This window comes from Drosophila kikkawai, chromosome 3R (assembly GCF_030179895.1).
Source record: "Drosophila kikkawai strain 14028-0561.14 chromosome 3R, DkikHiC1v2, whole genome shotgun sequence".
NCBI classification, from domain to species: Eukaryota; Metazoa; Arthropoda; class Insecta; order Diptera; family Drosophilidae; genus Drosophila; species Drosophila kikkawai.
In genome coordinates, this window is record NC_091731.1 from 1,223,548 (window position 1) to 1,240,826 (window position 17,279).

The following is a 17,279-nucleotide window of genomic DNA, read 5'->3' on the forward strand; positions in this document are numbered from 1 at the left end:
ATGGTTTGACGCGTCAGCATCCATAATGAATAACCCATCGGCAGCGGGAAACGTTAGCACCGCTGGCGTTGTAAGCTTGACTTTGAGCGCATTGAAAGCGTCGTCAGCCGCTGATGACTATGTAAACAGGCGTTTAGCTTCCGTTAGTTCGTGAAGAGGGCGTGCGGTCGTGGCAAAGTCGGGGATAAACTTGCCGTAGTAAGAACATAGTCCCACAAAGGAGCGCACTTCCGTTTTATTCCGTGGTGGTGGCCATTCGACGACTTTTCGAATCTTCTCCGGGAAAGCAGTTAGGCCCTTGCGGCTAACAATATGGCCCAGGTAATTTACCTCGGTTCAAAAGAAATGGCGAGGACTCTTCTTCAGCCCTACGCCTTGCAATATCTCGAAGACTTGATGCAAGTGGTCCAGATGATCTTCGGCTGTACGAGAGTGTACGATGATGTCGTCGAGATAAACCAGAGTAGATTTCCAATTTGGGCCGGAGAATAAACCATCCATCAATCGCTCGAATGTAGCTGGCGCATTGGTGAGGCCACACGGCATTACGTTGAATTCAAATAGACCAGCTTCACACGTAAAAGCCGTCTTAGGTCTGGAGGTCTCGTCTTTCTCTACCGGCCAGTAGTCGCTTTGGAGATCCATCGTAGAAAACCAGGAGGCACCGTGCATAGTGGTTAAGATGTCCTCTATCCTCGGTAGGGAATACGAGTCCTTGACGGTGATGTGATTAAGGCGTCGATAATCCACACAGAACCGGGTGGAAGCGTCCTTCTTCTTGACTAGAACGATCGCTGAGACCCACGGGCTGGTGGACGGGCGAACCACGCCCTTACGCTGCATGTCGGCGACGAGCTGTTCCACCTCGCCCTTCTTGGCCAGCGGTAGGCCTCGATTGACAAGTATCTATGACATGCCGGGTTATATCGGTATGCCCCGAGTCGTCGTCGCTTTGAGCAATCACTCCAGGGAAGAGGTCCACCAGGCCCGTCCACTTAGAATGAAGGTACACAGAAAAAATTATCGTGGGTAAATCCAACCATTTCGTGGGTCAAAAGGTAACAACCAAAATCTTGGGTTCCATGAACTGTACGCTGCAGTATAACGACGTAATGCGTTACGTAACATGTACTGCTCTACAGTACATGGAACCACGATTTTGCGGTTAAAAAGCGCCAAACCACGAAAATTGTGAAATACACTATTTTACTATTTTACTGTAGACTACCCCCGACAACAGTAATTGCAGTTCATATTACCACCAAAATAAAACCAAAAATTATTTTAAAATTGTAATAGTATTTTTTTAATTACTTATTCTTTAAAAATATTTACAGAGGGTCTTAATTAATAATATTATGGACTTATATATATGTATTTCCTATATTATGAATAAATAAATTAAATATTAAAATTGTAAATTTATTAATAAATAAATATTAAGTCAAACGATGATTATCAATACTCACAAATATATATATGTCCATATTTCACATGCGAACCGGTACTTTTGTCTCGACTATAGCTTTTCTGAAATAAAAATAGTTTTAAATAAATTTTAAAACGGCCAAATATTTTACTTACATTTTGTTGATTCCATTTACATAGTTATGTTTTATAGTTACATGTGTATACTCTCAGAAAAGTATAAAAGATTTAATTATATATGTATATCATAATAAGATATAAAACAAACGGTTCTTGGATGTCAGTGCCAGCTACCTTGCTCGCACTCGCCTGATATGGTTGCCATCGCAAGTCAACAAGAAGCCAAAAAATACATTTGCATGCATGTACATACATGTCCGCTGATCGCTGTTGATGCTGATCAAGAATATATATACTTTATAGGGTCGGAAAGGTCTCCTTCATTGCGTTGCAAACTTCTGACTGAAATATAATATATAATATAATTTTTATAATACCCTGCAAGGGTATAAAAATACTTATTTATAGTAATGCATTGTTATTTTTTACCTATTAATATTAAGGTTAAGTGTTAAAAAAATCAATTTAAAACATTTGTTGAATTTAATTTATTTATTACCGTACAAGTATCAATAAAGAGAAACCTATCATATAAGGGCGGCTAGGGAAGGCGTGGCCCAGTAGCGCCTTTTCTCATTTAACGTTGCAAAAATCATAACTTTTGAACAAAACAAGATAACTAAATAATTTAAACGCCATTTGACAGGTAATTGTTGTAAAATTAACATATGTATTGGAAAATCTGCCACGCCCACTCATTCGCTTTTTTAAAGGATATCAAAGTAAAGAAATATTTTTTTTTCAAGGAAGACAATTTTTTAAAAATATTTTTTATTTAATTTTTTATCTTTATTTTAATGTATTTGCTTAAATAAAGATAATTTGAAAACTGAAAAAAAAATTTTTTTTTTGTTCTAAGTTTAACCGCCACAGAACCGTGAGCGCTACAGTTAGTATTTTTTATTGGTTTGTATGAAATTGTGTCGGTATTTTGGTATATTTTACCCTGAGTTGTTTCAGTGTTTTGCTTCGCAATGCCAGAGTCGCAGCTGGACGCAGACTTTCTAAACGGATTCTTATTCAGGAAAGACACACGCAGTGCGTAGTCATAGTGTAGTCGCCGGCTCTGGGCAGCGTCAGAAGTTATAGACTACTTTAGCCAGAAAAAGGTGAAAAAAATGGACACCTGGCAGGTAGCGATTTACCTGTACAAGCCCACGCAAAACTACCCTTTTTTTTTAATTTGAATAAGAGGTAATGAATATACCTGTCTTTTAAAAGAAAAATCACGACCATTGGTTATGTAGTTTTTGTGTAATATTACCTGAAAGTCGACTAATTTACCAATTTTTTGTTGTATGACGCATACACGGAAAACAATTTCGACTTTGAATGCTCATATCTTCCTCAAAAGAAATCTGAAAATTTTTTTGGTTAAAGATTCGGAATCCTTGGGAAATTCTCTGTCGATTTCTTATGGTTTAAATCGATTTTGCGATTATGACTTTTTCGATTTTTGCAACGGCTTTTGTTCGAGAGGCGCTACTGTGCGTGGTCAGATTGGTCTAAAACTTACATATCTTTTTATATGTATTGACACTATTATATGTACCAAATTTGAAGTCTAGCTTTAAAACTTTAATTTTTGTCGAACTATCGGCTCGCTGGCCCAATGTGCATTGTCGGAACATCCTATTTATTGGAACCATCTCTAACCATTCATTTTTTATAAAAAGTGTTCCCTTATACTATCCGCCAACATCGAATAAACCTCCTTGGCTCACTAAAGAGTTGAGTCGATTCAAAAATTAAAAGTCTAATTTCTATGCTAAATAAAAAAGTACCGGTTCTTGTGCTATTCATCTATTTATCGCTTCGGTCAAGTTCTACAGTATAGAACGCGCAGTATTACAAAAATTATTTGACTCGTTCCAGGGCGCAGTTTTCGTAGCACCCAAAACAGTATTATAATTTCTTACATTACTCATCTCTTCACACTTTTTTTTTAAAATATAACACCAGATCATGATCAGGCAATGGCCGATCTGTTTGTTAGTTTTCTCAAACTTTCTTACTCTTGACTCTTACTCAAACTTGACAGACTTAAATCAGACTTATTTACTAATAATCCCAAAATCGAACCAAAGTTTCTGTTCTACCTTAAACGAAAGCTGTCTTCTTTTAGAACTTTATCGTGTAATACCAGTTTTTTGCCAGGACCCGGTGGAATACCTTGCAGTGTGCTTAGTTATTGTGCCGATGCCCTGTGCAATCCCCTTCTGAAATTGTAAACCTTATCCTTAGAAACCTTCCCCTTCCTCCTTGTTTGGAAGGAATCATTCGTTATTCTTCTCCAAAAAAAAGGTAGCAAATTGGCGACCAATTGGAGGAATCTTTAAGTTGTCGGCCATCGCAAAACGTTATGATGATTAATTTGGAGTGTATACACTGTTTCTTGCTTTGGCATAACTGAAAGTATGTCATTAGCAGATGGGGATATTATTGCTTTTCCGCTCCAAACTCTGATCTGCCATCAATTAAGAAAACTTAATTTATATTATCCCTAAAAATTATTGGGGGCTTAACTGGGATAGGTCCAAGAAGAATCAACGACGGAAAATGTATGAGGATGGAGTCAGTAAAAATTTTAAAGCATTGACGAAGAAAAACCGATTAGAAAGTGAACTCGAAGAAGCATTTATTATTATTATTATTATTTATTTGAAGATTTCTTCCTAACGCTACAAGTACAAGATACTTATAAGTTAATGCGCTAGTCACACAGGACAAGTTCCTTATCAGATCACATCTATATGTTATACAATTTTTAGTTATTCTTATACTAAACTTAAAAACTACGGTCGCTTTGTTTTATTTTATGTCACATTTTGTTCTTGAAAGTGTGCAATAAGTTTTGCCTTAAACTGCGCGGCACTGCTAAAATTTCTTAGATAGCTTGGTAATTGGTTCCATAATCTTATAGCATAGATAAAGTACTGTCGTTCAGAAAGCAGCATTTTCTAACCGAAAAGCTATATTCCTGGATGTATTGGTAGACAGCAAATTCATGAAGGCACAAATGCTCAAAGCACAGACGTAAAAATCATTATAGTGCATGTGAGAATTCTCGAGAGCAACAGAAACCAAATTCGACGAGACAAAACAGTAGCAAATTCTGCAAGTATATCTTGACGAAGTGATCGCAGGTGACAAATAGACCCTGTGGATGGAAGCAGTATTTAAGAAAGGTAGCGATTGCAATAACGACGTACTTGTGAAAATTCTTGGACATTTCTAAGACGTGTCTGAACAAGAATTTTCGGTGTTGAAAAACGTATTGATAATGGCCTTATGAAACTGTAATGCAGTTTTCATTAATCAGGTACTTCATTAGGACCTTAAAAGTGACAACTAAATGTGTTATTTTGCTAGGTTTTATTGCTAACACAACTACGGTTACTCCGATCGAAACCGGAAAACAATAAAAAAAATGCCGTAATGCGCATCATATTACTATAAATTTCTGAATTTTTGAATATTTTTTATGTATTTCTATTGATTTTTGCGGCAATAAAGAAGATAATGCATTAAAAGTGCCATATACTCATCTTGCTCGCACTTGCCTAAAACGCTATAACGCTGTCAAGTCTATAATGAATTCCCTAATTAATACGTTAGTATCATAATAGTATAAACGGATAAAGACCAGGCGAAAGACAAGAAGAATTTCATTGCAACAACAAATTTGGGGGGAGCATCGACGAATGAAGGAGAGCAGCGACGAGTACGACCTGAAGAGCACTTTTCTGGGCCTTTTGACGAATACTTATCCCGTAACAAAAAACAGCAGCAGCGACGAGTACAGAAAAATATACCCAGTAAACGCAGAAGCGACTTCGGCTACGTGAGCAGAATCAAAAAGGGTAAGGTTAATTCGGTGCAAAAATGCCCACTTTTCAAAAAAATGTTGTGACAAAACGGCTAAAGTTAGCTTAATAAAATAAATACCATATAGTACAACAACATTTGAACAATTTTTGTTCATTTTTTTATTGAAAAATATTTAGAAGTAAAGGAGTTCTAGGGAATCTCCCGATTCGCCTCCAAAAAAAGGGGGTTGGATACAATAGTCACAAATGGTGCTTCGCAAAACAGATTTTTTGATCACCATGGAGAGGCGGATGAATATGCAGTTAAGCTTGGTGTTACCGACAACGCCAAATGGCAGAAATGTGATGAATCCGAGGCAACCGAAACCTTGGAGCATCTCATTTGTAAAGGTCCGGCCCTAACGAGGGCAAGAATGAGATACCTAGGCTCTCCAGTTCTGGCATCGCTAGAAGATGCCTCCAGGAGGAAGGCAGGCGAACTCCTTGCCGTTTCGAAAAACACCTTGATCTTCAAGGATAAATCCAAAAATTTCCCGGACAACTAAGGGCCATATTGGTCTACGCGTGGCCCCCCTTGTATGTTATGCAACTGGCCACTGGTTGACGGCCGATTTTCGCTCCTGTCAGCATTACTGCCAGAATTATAAGACCTTTTCGAATTAGTCAAATTGTTTGACTGCCTTGAATTATTAAAGTTGTGCGACTCTCCAGAAAAGTTTGAATTCTTCTACATCCTGGATTGACCACTCCCTTCTGCGTCTCCAGCCGCCTGGATCGCAAATTGACCCTTTTTGAACTTGTTGTTGTTGTAATTGTGGCTATACCACTGTCTGTCCCGATTATTTTGACCATAACTCCACCTATTGTTCTGGTAGTTATGATACGGTCTTGAATAATTAGTATTTTCTCCTTCCTTATACTTGTCCGCCCGGAATGCCATAGAAACGATCGGAAATGAATTTTTCCCATGGAAATTATTTCAAAAAACAAACCAGCGCCAAGCAAAAGGTCAATTCGTTGCGATTGATTAAAATAAGGATCAGCGAGCGAAATGTTCTGCGGAATTCTCCATGATGTTGCATTAATATTGAAATGGGGCTGATAATCCGTGATACTGTGAGTCACAACAGCTGCGAATGACGCACGAAAGCTGGCATCCCGTGATTGCGCAACAATATCTACTGTCTTATCAGAAATCATGGAAGATTCTCCTATCCCAGCAATCGAGGTTTGCGATTTTCTATGACTGAAATTTAGTTGAATAGCTAAGCGAGAGGTTATAAAGTTCAGTTGAGAGGCAGAATCTAAAATTGCTCGGCAAGGCATAATTGCTCCAATTCTATATCTCACGTATATAATAGCAGTCGGAAGCAACACGTAGTCAATCGGCATAATATTTGAGGCTTTGGGTGAAGGGCTTGATAAGTGATGATCAGGATGAGATGATGCTTGAGAACATGATACTAATGCTGATGATGAAGTAGATGGCAATGGCTGAGAGCTCGAGGATGGATCGCATGATGGAGATGAAAATGAGATGGATGGGGCGGATGGGTCCTGATTCAAATTCAAATTCAAAAATCGAGAGCACTAATAATGATGATATGATAATGATCCCTTGCATCGCAAAATAAACATATCGGCTGACTGGAGTGGCAGAAGTCGAACTATCGGCTCGCTGGCCCAATGTGCATTGTCGGAACATCCTATTTATTGGAACCATCTCTAACCATTCATTTTTTATAAAAAGTGTTCCCTTATACTATCCGCCAACATCGAATAAACCTCCTTGGCTCACTAAAGAGTTGAGTCGATTCAAAAATTAAAAGTCTAATTTCTATGCTAAATAAAAAAGTACCGGTTCTTGTGCTATTCATCTATTTATCGCTTCGGTCAAGTTCTACAGTATAGAACGCGCAGTATTACAAAAATTATTTGACTCGTTCCAGGGCGCAGTTTTCGTAGCACCCAAAACAGTATTATAATTTCTTACATTACTCATCTCTTCACACTTTTTTTTTTAAAATATAACACCAGATCATGATCAGGCAATGGCCGATCTGTTTGTTAGTTTTCTCAAACTTTCTTACTCTTGACTCTTACTCAAACTTGACAGACTTAAATCAGACTTATTTACTAATAATCCCAAAATCGAACCAAAGTTTCTGTTCTACCTTAAACGAAAGCTGTCTTCTTTTAGAACTTTATCGTGTAATACCAGTTTTTTGCCAGGACCCGGTGGAATACCTTGCAGTGTGCTTAGTTATTGTGCCGATGCCCTGTGCAATCCCCTTCTGAAATTGTAAACCTTATCCTTAGAAACCTTCCCCTTCCTCCTTGTTTGGAAGGAATCATTCGTTATTCTTCTCCAAAAAAAAGGTAGCAAATTGGCGACCAATTGGAGGAATCTTTAAGTTGTCGGCCATCGCAAAACGTTATGATGATTAATTTGGAGTGTATACACTGTTTCTTGCTTTGGCATAACTGAAAGTATGTCATTAGCAGATGGGGATATTATTGCTTTTCCGCTCCAAACTCTGATCTGCCATCAATTAAGAAAACTTAATTTATATTATCCCTAAAAATTATTGGGGGCTTAACTGGGATAGGTCCAAGAAGAATCAACGACGGAAAATGTATGAGGATGGAGTCAGTAAAAATTTTAAAGCATTGACGAAGAAAAACCGATTAGAAAGTGAACTCGAAGAAGCATTTATTATTATTATTATTATTTATTTGAAGATTTCTTCCTAACGCTACAAGTACAAGATACTTATAAGTTAATGCGCTAGTCACACAGGACAAGTTCCTTATCAGATCACATCTATATGTTATACAATTTTTAGTTATTCTTATACTAAACTTAAAAACTACGGTCGCTTTGTTTTATTTTATGTCACATTTTGTTCTTGAAAGTGTGCAATAAGTTTTGCCTTAAACTGCGCGGCACTGCTAAAATTTCTTAGATAGCTTGGTAATTGGTTCCATAATCTTATAGCATAGATAAAGTACTGTCGTTCAGAAAGCAGCATTTTCTAACCGAAAAGCTATATTCCTGGATGTATTGGTAGACAGCAAATTCATGAAGGCACAAATGCTCAAAGCACAGACGTAAAAATCATTATAGTGCATGTGAGAATTCTCGAGAGCAACAGAAACCAAATTCGACGAGACAAAACAGTAGCAAATTCTGCAAGTATATCTTGACGAAGTGATCGCAGGTGACAAATAGACCCTGTGGATGGAAGCAGTATTTAAGAAAGGTAGCGATTGCAACAACGACGTACTTGTGAAAATTCTTGGACATTTCTAAGACGTGTCTGAACAAGAATTTTCGGTGTTGAAAAACGTATTGATAATGGCCTTATGAAACTGTAATGCAGTTTTCATTAATCAGGTACTTCATTAGGACCTTAAAAGTGACAACTAAATGTGTTATTTTGCTAGGTTTTATTGCTAACACAACTACGGTTACTCCGATCGAAACCGGAAAACAATAAAAAAAATGCCGTAATGCGCATCATATTACTATAAATTTCTGAATTTTTGAATATTTTTTATGTATTTCTATTGATTTTTGCGGCAATAAAGAAGATAATGCATTAAAAGTGCCATATACTCATCTTGCTCGCACTTGCCTAAAACGCTATAACGCTGTCAAGTCTATAATGAATTCCCTAATTAATACGTTAGTATCATAATAGTATAAACGGATAAAGACCAGGCGAAAGACAAGAAGAATTTCATTGCAACAACAAATTTGGGGGGAGCATCGACGAATGAAGGAGAGCAGCGACGAGTACGACCTGAAGAGCACTTTTCTGGGCCTTTTGACGAATACTTATCCCGTAACAAAAAACAGCAGCAGCGACGAGTACAGAAAAATATACCCAGTAAACGCAGAAGCGACTTCGGCTACGTGAGCAGAATCAAAAAGGGTAAGGTTAATTCGGTGCAAAAATGCCCACTTTTCAAAAAAATGTTGTGACAAAACGGCTAAAGTTAGCTTAATAAAATAAATACCATATAGTACAACAACATTTGAACAATTTTTGTTCATTTTTTTATTGAAAAATATTTAGAAGTAAAGGAGTTCTAGGGAATCTCCCGATTCGCCTCCAAAAAAAGGGGGTTGGATACAATAGTCACAAATGGTGCTTCGCAAAACAGATTTTTTGATCACCATGGAGAGGCGGATGAATATGCAGTTAAGCTTGGTGTTACCGACAACGCCAAATGGCAGAAATGTGATGAATCCGAGGCAACCGAAACCTTGGAGCATCTCATTTGTAAAGGTCCGGCCCTAACGAGGGCAAGAATGAGATACCTAGGCTCTCCAGTTCTGGCATCGCTAGAAGATGCCTCCAGGAGGAAGGCAGGCGAACTCCTTGCCGTTTCGAAAAACACCTTGATCTTCAAGGATAAATCCAAAAATTTCCCGGACAACTAAGGGCCATATTGGTCTACGCGTGGCCCCCCTTGTATGTTATGCAACTGGCCACTGGTTGACGGCCGATTTTCGCTCCTGTCAGCATTACTGCCAGAATTATAAGACCTTTTCGAATTAGTCAAATTGTTTGACTGCCTTGAATTATTAAAGTTGTGCGACTCTCCAGAAAAGTTTGAATTCTTCTACATCCTGGATTGACCACTCCCTTCTGCGTCTCCAGCCGCCTGGATCGCAAATTGACCCTTTTTGAACTTGTTGTTGTTGTAATTGTGGCTATACCACTGTCTGTCCCGATTATTTTGACCATAACTCCACCTATTGTTCTGGTAGTTATGATACGGTCTTGAATAATTAGTATTTTCTCCTTCCTTATACTTGTCCGCCCGGAATGCCATAGAAACGATCGGAAATGAATTTTTCCCATGGAAATTATTTCAAAAAACAAACCAGCGCCAAGCAAAAGGTCAATTCGTTGCGATTGATTAAAATAAGGATCAGCTAGCGAAATGTTCTGCGGAATTCTCCATGATGTTGCATTAATATTGAAATGGGGCTGATAATCCGTGATACTGTGAGTCACAACAGCTGCGAATGACGCACGAAAGCTGGCATCCCGTGATTGCGCAACAATATCTACTGTCTTATCAGAAATCATGGAAGATTCTCCTATCCCAGCAATCGAGGTTTGCGATTTTCTATGACTGAAATTTAGTTGAATAGCTAAGCGAGAGGTTATAAAGTTCAGTTGAGAGGCAGAATCTAAAATTGCTCGGCAAGGCATAATTGCTCCAATTCTATATCTCACGTATATAATAGCAGTCGGAAGCAACACGTAGTCAATCGGCATAATATTTGAGGCTTTGGGTGAAGGGCTTGATAAGTGATGATCAGGATGAGATGATGCTTGAGAACATGATACTAATGCTGATGATGAAGTAGATGGCAATGGCTGAGAGCTCGAGGATGGATCGCATGATGGAGATGAAAATGAGATGGATGGGGCGGATGGGTCCTGATTCAAATTCAAATTCAAAAATCGAGAGCACTAATAATGATGATATGATAATGATCCCTTGCATCGCAAAATAAACATATCGGCTGACTGGAGTTAGTGGCAGAAGCAATAAGTGCACTTGGATTATATTTGTGCAAGTTTTTTCCCACCTGATGGCCTGGTGTTTGAGTTACCCAGGCTTGATCCAAGTTTTCCATCATCCTGCACCTCTTCTCCAAAAACGACCCCATAGCATCCCAGGTAGACAGCTCTGTGATCGACAAATCCTCTTCCCATTTTTCCCGCGTCCTATGGTCCAGTTTTCGAGTGACGATGTGTATCAGAAGCCCATCCAAAATCTGTTGCGTAGTGGCCAGGGTTCGAATTGCTCGCAAACGTGAATTCATGCAATCACTGAGCTCCCGAAGACCCTTTGACGATCCCTTCTCGACACCCTTAAACCAAATATTGCCTGTACGTGTGCCTGAAAATGTAAAACTTTATTATCCAATCAATTTTTCAGCAAATTCATAGCCTTATGATAATTGGCATTTGAGGGTTCGAGCGAGCGTATGGTCTCCAGAGCCACGCCGCCTAAACTCGACCGTAAATATTGTAATTTCTCAATATCACTTAGCTCATCATCATTTCCGATGACCGTCGTGAATGTCGCCAGAAAATCCGGCCACTCAGCATAGGATCCATGAAAACGAGCAATTTCCAGATTTGGCAACCGAGTCTTCCTAGATCTAAAAGAAAGATCCGGATGGTTAGTCATGTCAATAGATGTTGAATTGGCAGCGGTTGACGCCGGCAATTGCGACTTGCGATAAGCAGCTAAGCCTCGGCATCCATGAAAACTCCGGAAAATTCAATCCAATGGTCGCTCGAGATCTCCGTAAAATCCAGTCGCTCCAACGATGTCTGCGCAGCATCAAATGCCTGGTTTAAGGAATTAATCCATTCCATTCGCGCGAGTAAATCAGCTTCATCAAACTGATTGACCGAATCAGCACTTAAATAAAATTTCATCGAGTTCATTTGCCGCAAAATATATTCGGCTTTGGCTCGGTTGAAGTCAACGTTGTTGTTTTTGCCGGTAAATTGCCTGCTTAGCAACAGTGGATATATGCAAACAAATGTATGGCGGTGGCTATATGTACATATGTATATATATGCACTATACTATTAAAACGATTAAATTCGATTCACTTTTATTTTCGAATTATTTGCAGAACATAGCTTTGATTTTCACAGCGCGAAATGTACAAAAAATCAAACGGCCGGCTGCACACTTTTATGTATGTATGTTCGTGTGTTTGTGACCGAATGCCCGCAAACGACAGCAAAACAAGCATTTTGTTTAAATGATATTAAACAATTACAAAACCGAGATGCAGACTCCGATAAAGAATATCACGTCGGGGTCACCAAAATGTTTATGGGGAAGACAACAAATATGCCACACTTTGGTTTATAATAAGAACGCACGATAGGTAATTAATATAAGCCGTGTTTTATTTCCGTGTTAATTTAATCGGAGCTGCAGACTGCGTATGTAAAAGCTTGGCTTCAAAATACATATATACATGTTTTATGAGCGTACAAATGTAGTTTGGCTGCATAGATAACGCGACAGCTTTAGCGAGATAAAAAAGAGCAGAGAAGAGAAAACATAAGAGCGCTGCAGGTGCAGTGGTACACCTATGCGCGCGTGACTAGGTGCTGGCGGTCTGCTCCGAACAACTTCATTGTTTTTCAACGTATTTTCATCTTCTCTAAGATATAATCATATTAATTGTTCTTTTCATTTTACAAAATGAATGGGTTTTTAATTGATGTAATTTCAAATTGCAAGGGAGTGCCGAAGTAAGCTTCCTTATTTCTTAATTTTTTTTATATCTTGAACCCAAGAATATACTATTTATGGTATTAATTTAATATTTTCATCAAATTAAGTCGCTGGGAGTTTCTATAATCCTAATTTATTATTTACCAATAAAATTGTAGTATTTTAAGCTAAAATGTTTTTTTGTTTTACTTTTTTGCAGTCTTGGTATGATTACAAGCTTCGATGGGAACCAAAAGAATATGGGGGTGTTCATATGCTACATGTTCCTTCCGATCATATATGGAGACCGGATATTGTTCTTTATAATAAGTAAGTATGCAAGTACATGAATTGAAGTATTTATTCAATATGTATTGTTTTTAGAAAAAAATAAAATATTTCGATAACCTAGGTCGATTAAGTTATTTAATAAAGTTATTAAATTTGAAAAGATATTTCAAACTCCTTCTTATAATATGAAAACTTATTTTTATCTATTCAGGTTTACAGAAATATTTATTTGATATAAAGGAGTGTCGTATAAATAAATAAGTTTAATATATACATATTGTAATTATATATTGTAATAAGTAAGTATTTAAGTTCTTGAGATTTATTATAAATCTCTTAGGTATTAATGTTGTACATGCCTTACAGAGGCACAATTTAAGAAAAAGTTTAAGTTATTATTAAGTTAGAAATATGTTATACTTATAAATGAGGCATGGAACAATTTTAAGTTAAATTTATATTTATGCATATATATAACATTATGTTTAAATGAGGGGTGAGTTCTATTTTAAAGTCGACCGTACTGTCTTTAAAAAAAAAACTATTTTCACAGATATGAACTAGTTAATTGAACTTTTTTTTGACTATACTTATCCCTTAAACATTATTGAGCGTTTCTATTGCATACTTTCGCATTTGGTTAAATAGCATGATATCGCGAACTTATTCGCAAAGTTCTTCGAGCCTACATACGATACTACCCCATCGTATCCATACTTTTTAGGCCAACAATCAAAGAATATTATGTTCTTCACAATCTAAAAACTATGAAGCCTTCCTTTTGTTCTCGTCCAAATCTTGTACCTTGCTTTGCTTTGAAAATTTGTGCTACTGTTTTAAAAAAAAACGTTTATTATTCGCATTCTTAAAACGGATAGAAAATTCTGATATCAGCTTAATAATGTCCCCCTTAAAAAACGCTTTGTGGCACGTAGATCAACGACTACAAACTCTCTCCAGTTCTATGCAATCGTTAGAAATAAATTATTTGAAACTAGAAATTACACCCAAACAGACAATCAGGCCTGCTCCGGTAATCGATAACGGTTAGATTTTTTCGTTTTTGAAAACGAGAAATTGGTGCTTCAGTTTCCGAAAACGAAAATTTTTTCGATTTAAAAAGTGGCACCTTCTTCCGGCTGAATGAAAAGTAAATGGCTTTTTTTATATGAAATCAGATGTTATTTACAAAAGGAAAAAAATAGTTTACTCAGTAGTCTATTAATGTTTATTCCACACCACCAGAAGATCATTCTGGCCGGTAGGATTTTAATAAAAAAAAGTATTTTTGACCCCACCTCAGAGTTGACAATAAAATTTTTGCCGTGTTCAACCAGTTTTCTCGGTTTGGCGATAGGTCGATAAGTTCACCGCAAAAAGTTATCGCCAAGGTTGCCATATTGTTGGTGAAACGAAACATCCAGTAAAAAATTCTTATAAAATGTAAATGAATACATTAATAACTTTAAAGGACCGCCAAAATGGTTGTTTATAAATAATGCTATTTAATGTGATTACTTAAATGGTCCAAATTAACCAAATAATTATTTGAGACCACCGGAATTAAAACTGTGAAAAGTGTGGCAGCATTTTAGGTGCCTAGATTTGCTGAACTCTACCATTTTTTGCCTTTTTCTGGCTTATAAAAAGGGCAATTGTAAATATAATAGGCAGTACTTTACGTTGTTTGCTTATTACCAACAACACAAGTTAGCTGCTTGAGCAGTGAGAAACGATGAGAAAACGAAACATTCCGATAGCAGAAATTTGCCGAAAACCGGAGCAGCTAAAAACGAAAACGAACAAATTGTAAGCTTACCGGAGCAGGCCTGAATATCTTTTCCAAGGGTTCAATCTCAACCCTTGTTTACGTGACTTATGGTGTTCTTTGCCACCTTTATTGCCCAAGTAGTTCTTTATTCTTATGTCATGATAAAAGAGGTTAATTATAAGCTAAGCTTGACTCTTACAAATCCTAATGGTCTTATTTTTTGCAAGACGTTAATGCACTATGTACAGTACATATCAAGTAGAACTTGCGACACCAAGCACATGCTTGTTCATGTTAGCAGTTAGTAGGCGCGAAGGAAATAAATAGAAGAGGATGCGAGGAATCTACTACTACTACGTACTAAGTGGGTTAAGATTAAACTTTTTAGCAGGCACCGTAATCACTATACGTTTTTTTTCGGCTTTGTTTTTATTTATTGAATCTTCTCATTTATGAGACTAACAATAAGTGTATCAAATCTTACAATACTACCTAATTAGCTGTCATGTAGACTGGTACAGGTAAATGGCCCTAACTAATTATGGCTGGGTTGGAAGGTCGTTACGTAGTAGACGGCGTCTGCTGGAAACCCGTATCAAGTCCCTTGCTATAGGATTTGGATGGGCAGAGAGTTTTTCCTTGTAGGACGCTTTTTGTTTTTCTATTTCGTTCTTAACTGCAAGAATGCCGAGATCCCTGTTGATGTTTTCATTGCGAGTATACCATGCTGCCCCAGTGATAGTTCTCAGGATTTTTGATTGGGCGCGCTGTATGACGTCTAGATTGGTGCTGCACGAGTTACCGCCTCAGCATTAGCCCTCGGCGGTCCCCCGCCGAAACCCCTCCGGCAGCCACTCGAGTAGCAAAGCTGGACGGCAACTATGTTGCCAAATAAACACAAACAACTGGGTCGCACCGAGACGGACAACAACATACATCCGGTCCGCTTTCACTTTCATTCCGCTAGGTCAGCATTTAATCAAAACCACTGTATAAGCACTTTGTAGTCTAAGAAAGAATATTAAATATAGTCAGTCAGAAAGATGTCTTTTTTATTAGTCTCAACAAATTGGCACAGGAAATAGTAAACCTTAAGAGTAGAATCTCTCCTTTGGCCCCACGACACGGACCAAATACATAACTCACCCCCAAAGCTGAGAGCCATACGGCCATATTGGCTTTAGTGTGAAGTTGTAGACCAGGACCTTGTAGTCCAGACACAGAGGCATTCGGGAGTTTATGAGCCAGTGGAGGCTGCTGGCTTTTAGTTTTAGATGAAGTTTCTTGCATTCAATATGTCTTCGCCAGATGACTTTCCTATCGGAGTGACGGTTTCAGTCGGAGAGCTTAGATTTGGGTGAGCACTCCATAAGCGATGCTTTGTGCTGGTTGGCGATTTCGGCATCTTGCTTTAGGGCACGGCTTGGTTTGCGTGTGGCTTCGTTTAGACGTTGCTTTGAGCATGGCGATCTATTGGTTTGCCACGCCCGTCGCAGACGCCTCTTTTCTTGAATAAGCTGCTTAATTTGCTGGTTAATTTTGAATCCGTCCGTTGTGGTCTTGAGATCCTAGCTTCAGTCACAAGTACCTCTTCCAGAGGGGAGGTGGAGGAGTCGTGGGCTTTACCATCTGGATGATCTGTGCGGTGGAAGGTAACCTCTTATATGAAAGTTGTATCTGCTTGTGAGGTGCGTTTCAACCAGTATCATGGCATCGATGTGGTTTAAATCTAGAAATAGTGTTAGTTCCAGTTTATGCCGTTAGACGCCGTTGGCATTCCTCGTAGATATAGACATTATAGACTGGACATTGCTTATTTCGACTGTTATGCTACAAGTAACGGTATCACCATATTCTGATTCTGGACAAGCGTTTGCATGGTTGTTTTCATAAATGACATGAGTTCCATCATGTTGCATGGCTTCCATTATGGCTTCCAGGTTGTTTTGTGGCTGCCCTGGGGCCTGCTGAGCGTTTACTGAGTTTGAGGGGGGTGGAATTTCCATACCTGTTCGTAGAGCTTCGGCGTAGGAGATGCCCGCGAAGGCATTTAGCGGACCAAAAGAGGATCTGGCTGCTTTGCAAAAAAACATCTGGAGTAGTTTTTGAATTATAATACACATTTTGTGTATTTTGATGGTATGTAGCTGTCGCTCGTCGCATGCGACTCTTCAGCTCCTTGTAGACCACGCAGCCTCTGTAGTTAGCTGTATGGTTTCCTCCACAGTTTCCACATTTTTTCGTATTGGGGTCTTCTTTGTTCGCAGGGCAGTGTGCGGAATTGTGGAAGTCTCCACAGACTACGCAGACTGATCCTGTGCATTGCACAGGACCATTTCGTTTGTGCGGTTCTTCCACTGTGATTCTTCGATGCAATAGGAACTGCAACTTGTAGATCGGGTGAACTTCATTCTTCTTTAGGGCTTTGCCATCTGGCTCAAGTTCGACTTTGAAAAGTGGTAGCGGCTTTTTGTTTTTGTTGATAATGTTGCTAACATTCTTGGCAAAGAAACCGTTGCCTTTAAGGGCTTGTAGTATCTCAGCGGAGGCGACGTCTGGTTCAA

General features: G+C 38.4%; 1 protein-coding gene across 5 annotated transcripts in view; it reads left to right on the forward strand.

The window, feature by feature from the left end:
• The window catches only part of nAChRalpha4 (nicotinic acetylcholine receptor alpha4), a 511,483-nt gene that overhangs the window by 135,044 nt on the left and 359,160 nt on the right, over positions 1–17,279 (forward strand). For 4 of the 5 annotated variants that reach the window (XM_070286891.1, XM_070286893.1, XM_070286892.1 and 1 more), the window contains one exon: positions 12,874–12,983. In XM_070286891.1, coding sequence (XP_070142992.1) covers positions 12,874–12,983 — 110 coding nt within the window. Of the gene's footprint in view, positions 1–12,870; positions 12,984–17,279 lie in introns of those variants that run through there. The other variant, XM_070286894.1, reaches the window with a different exon arrangement.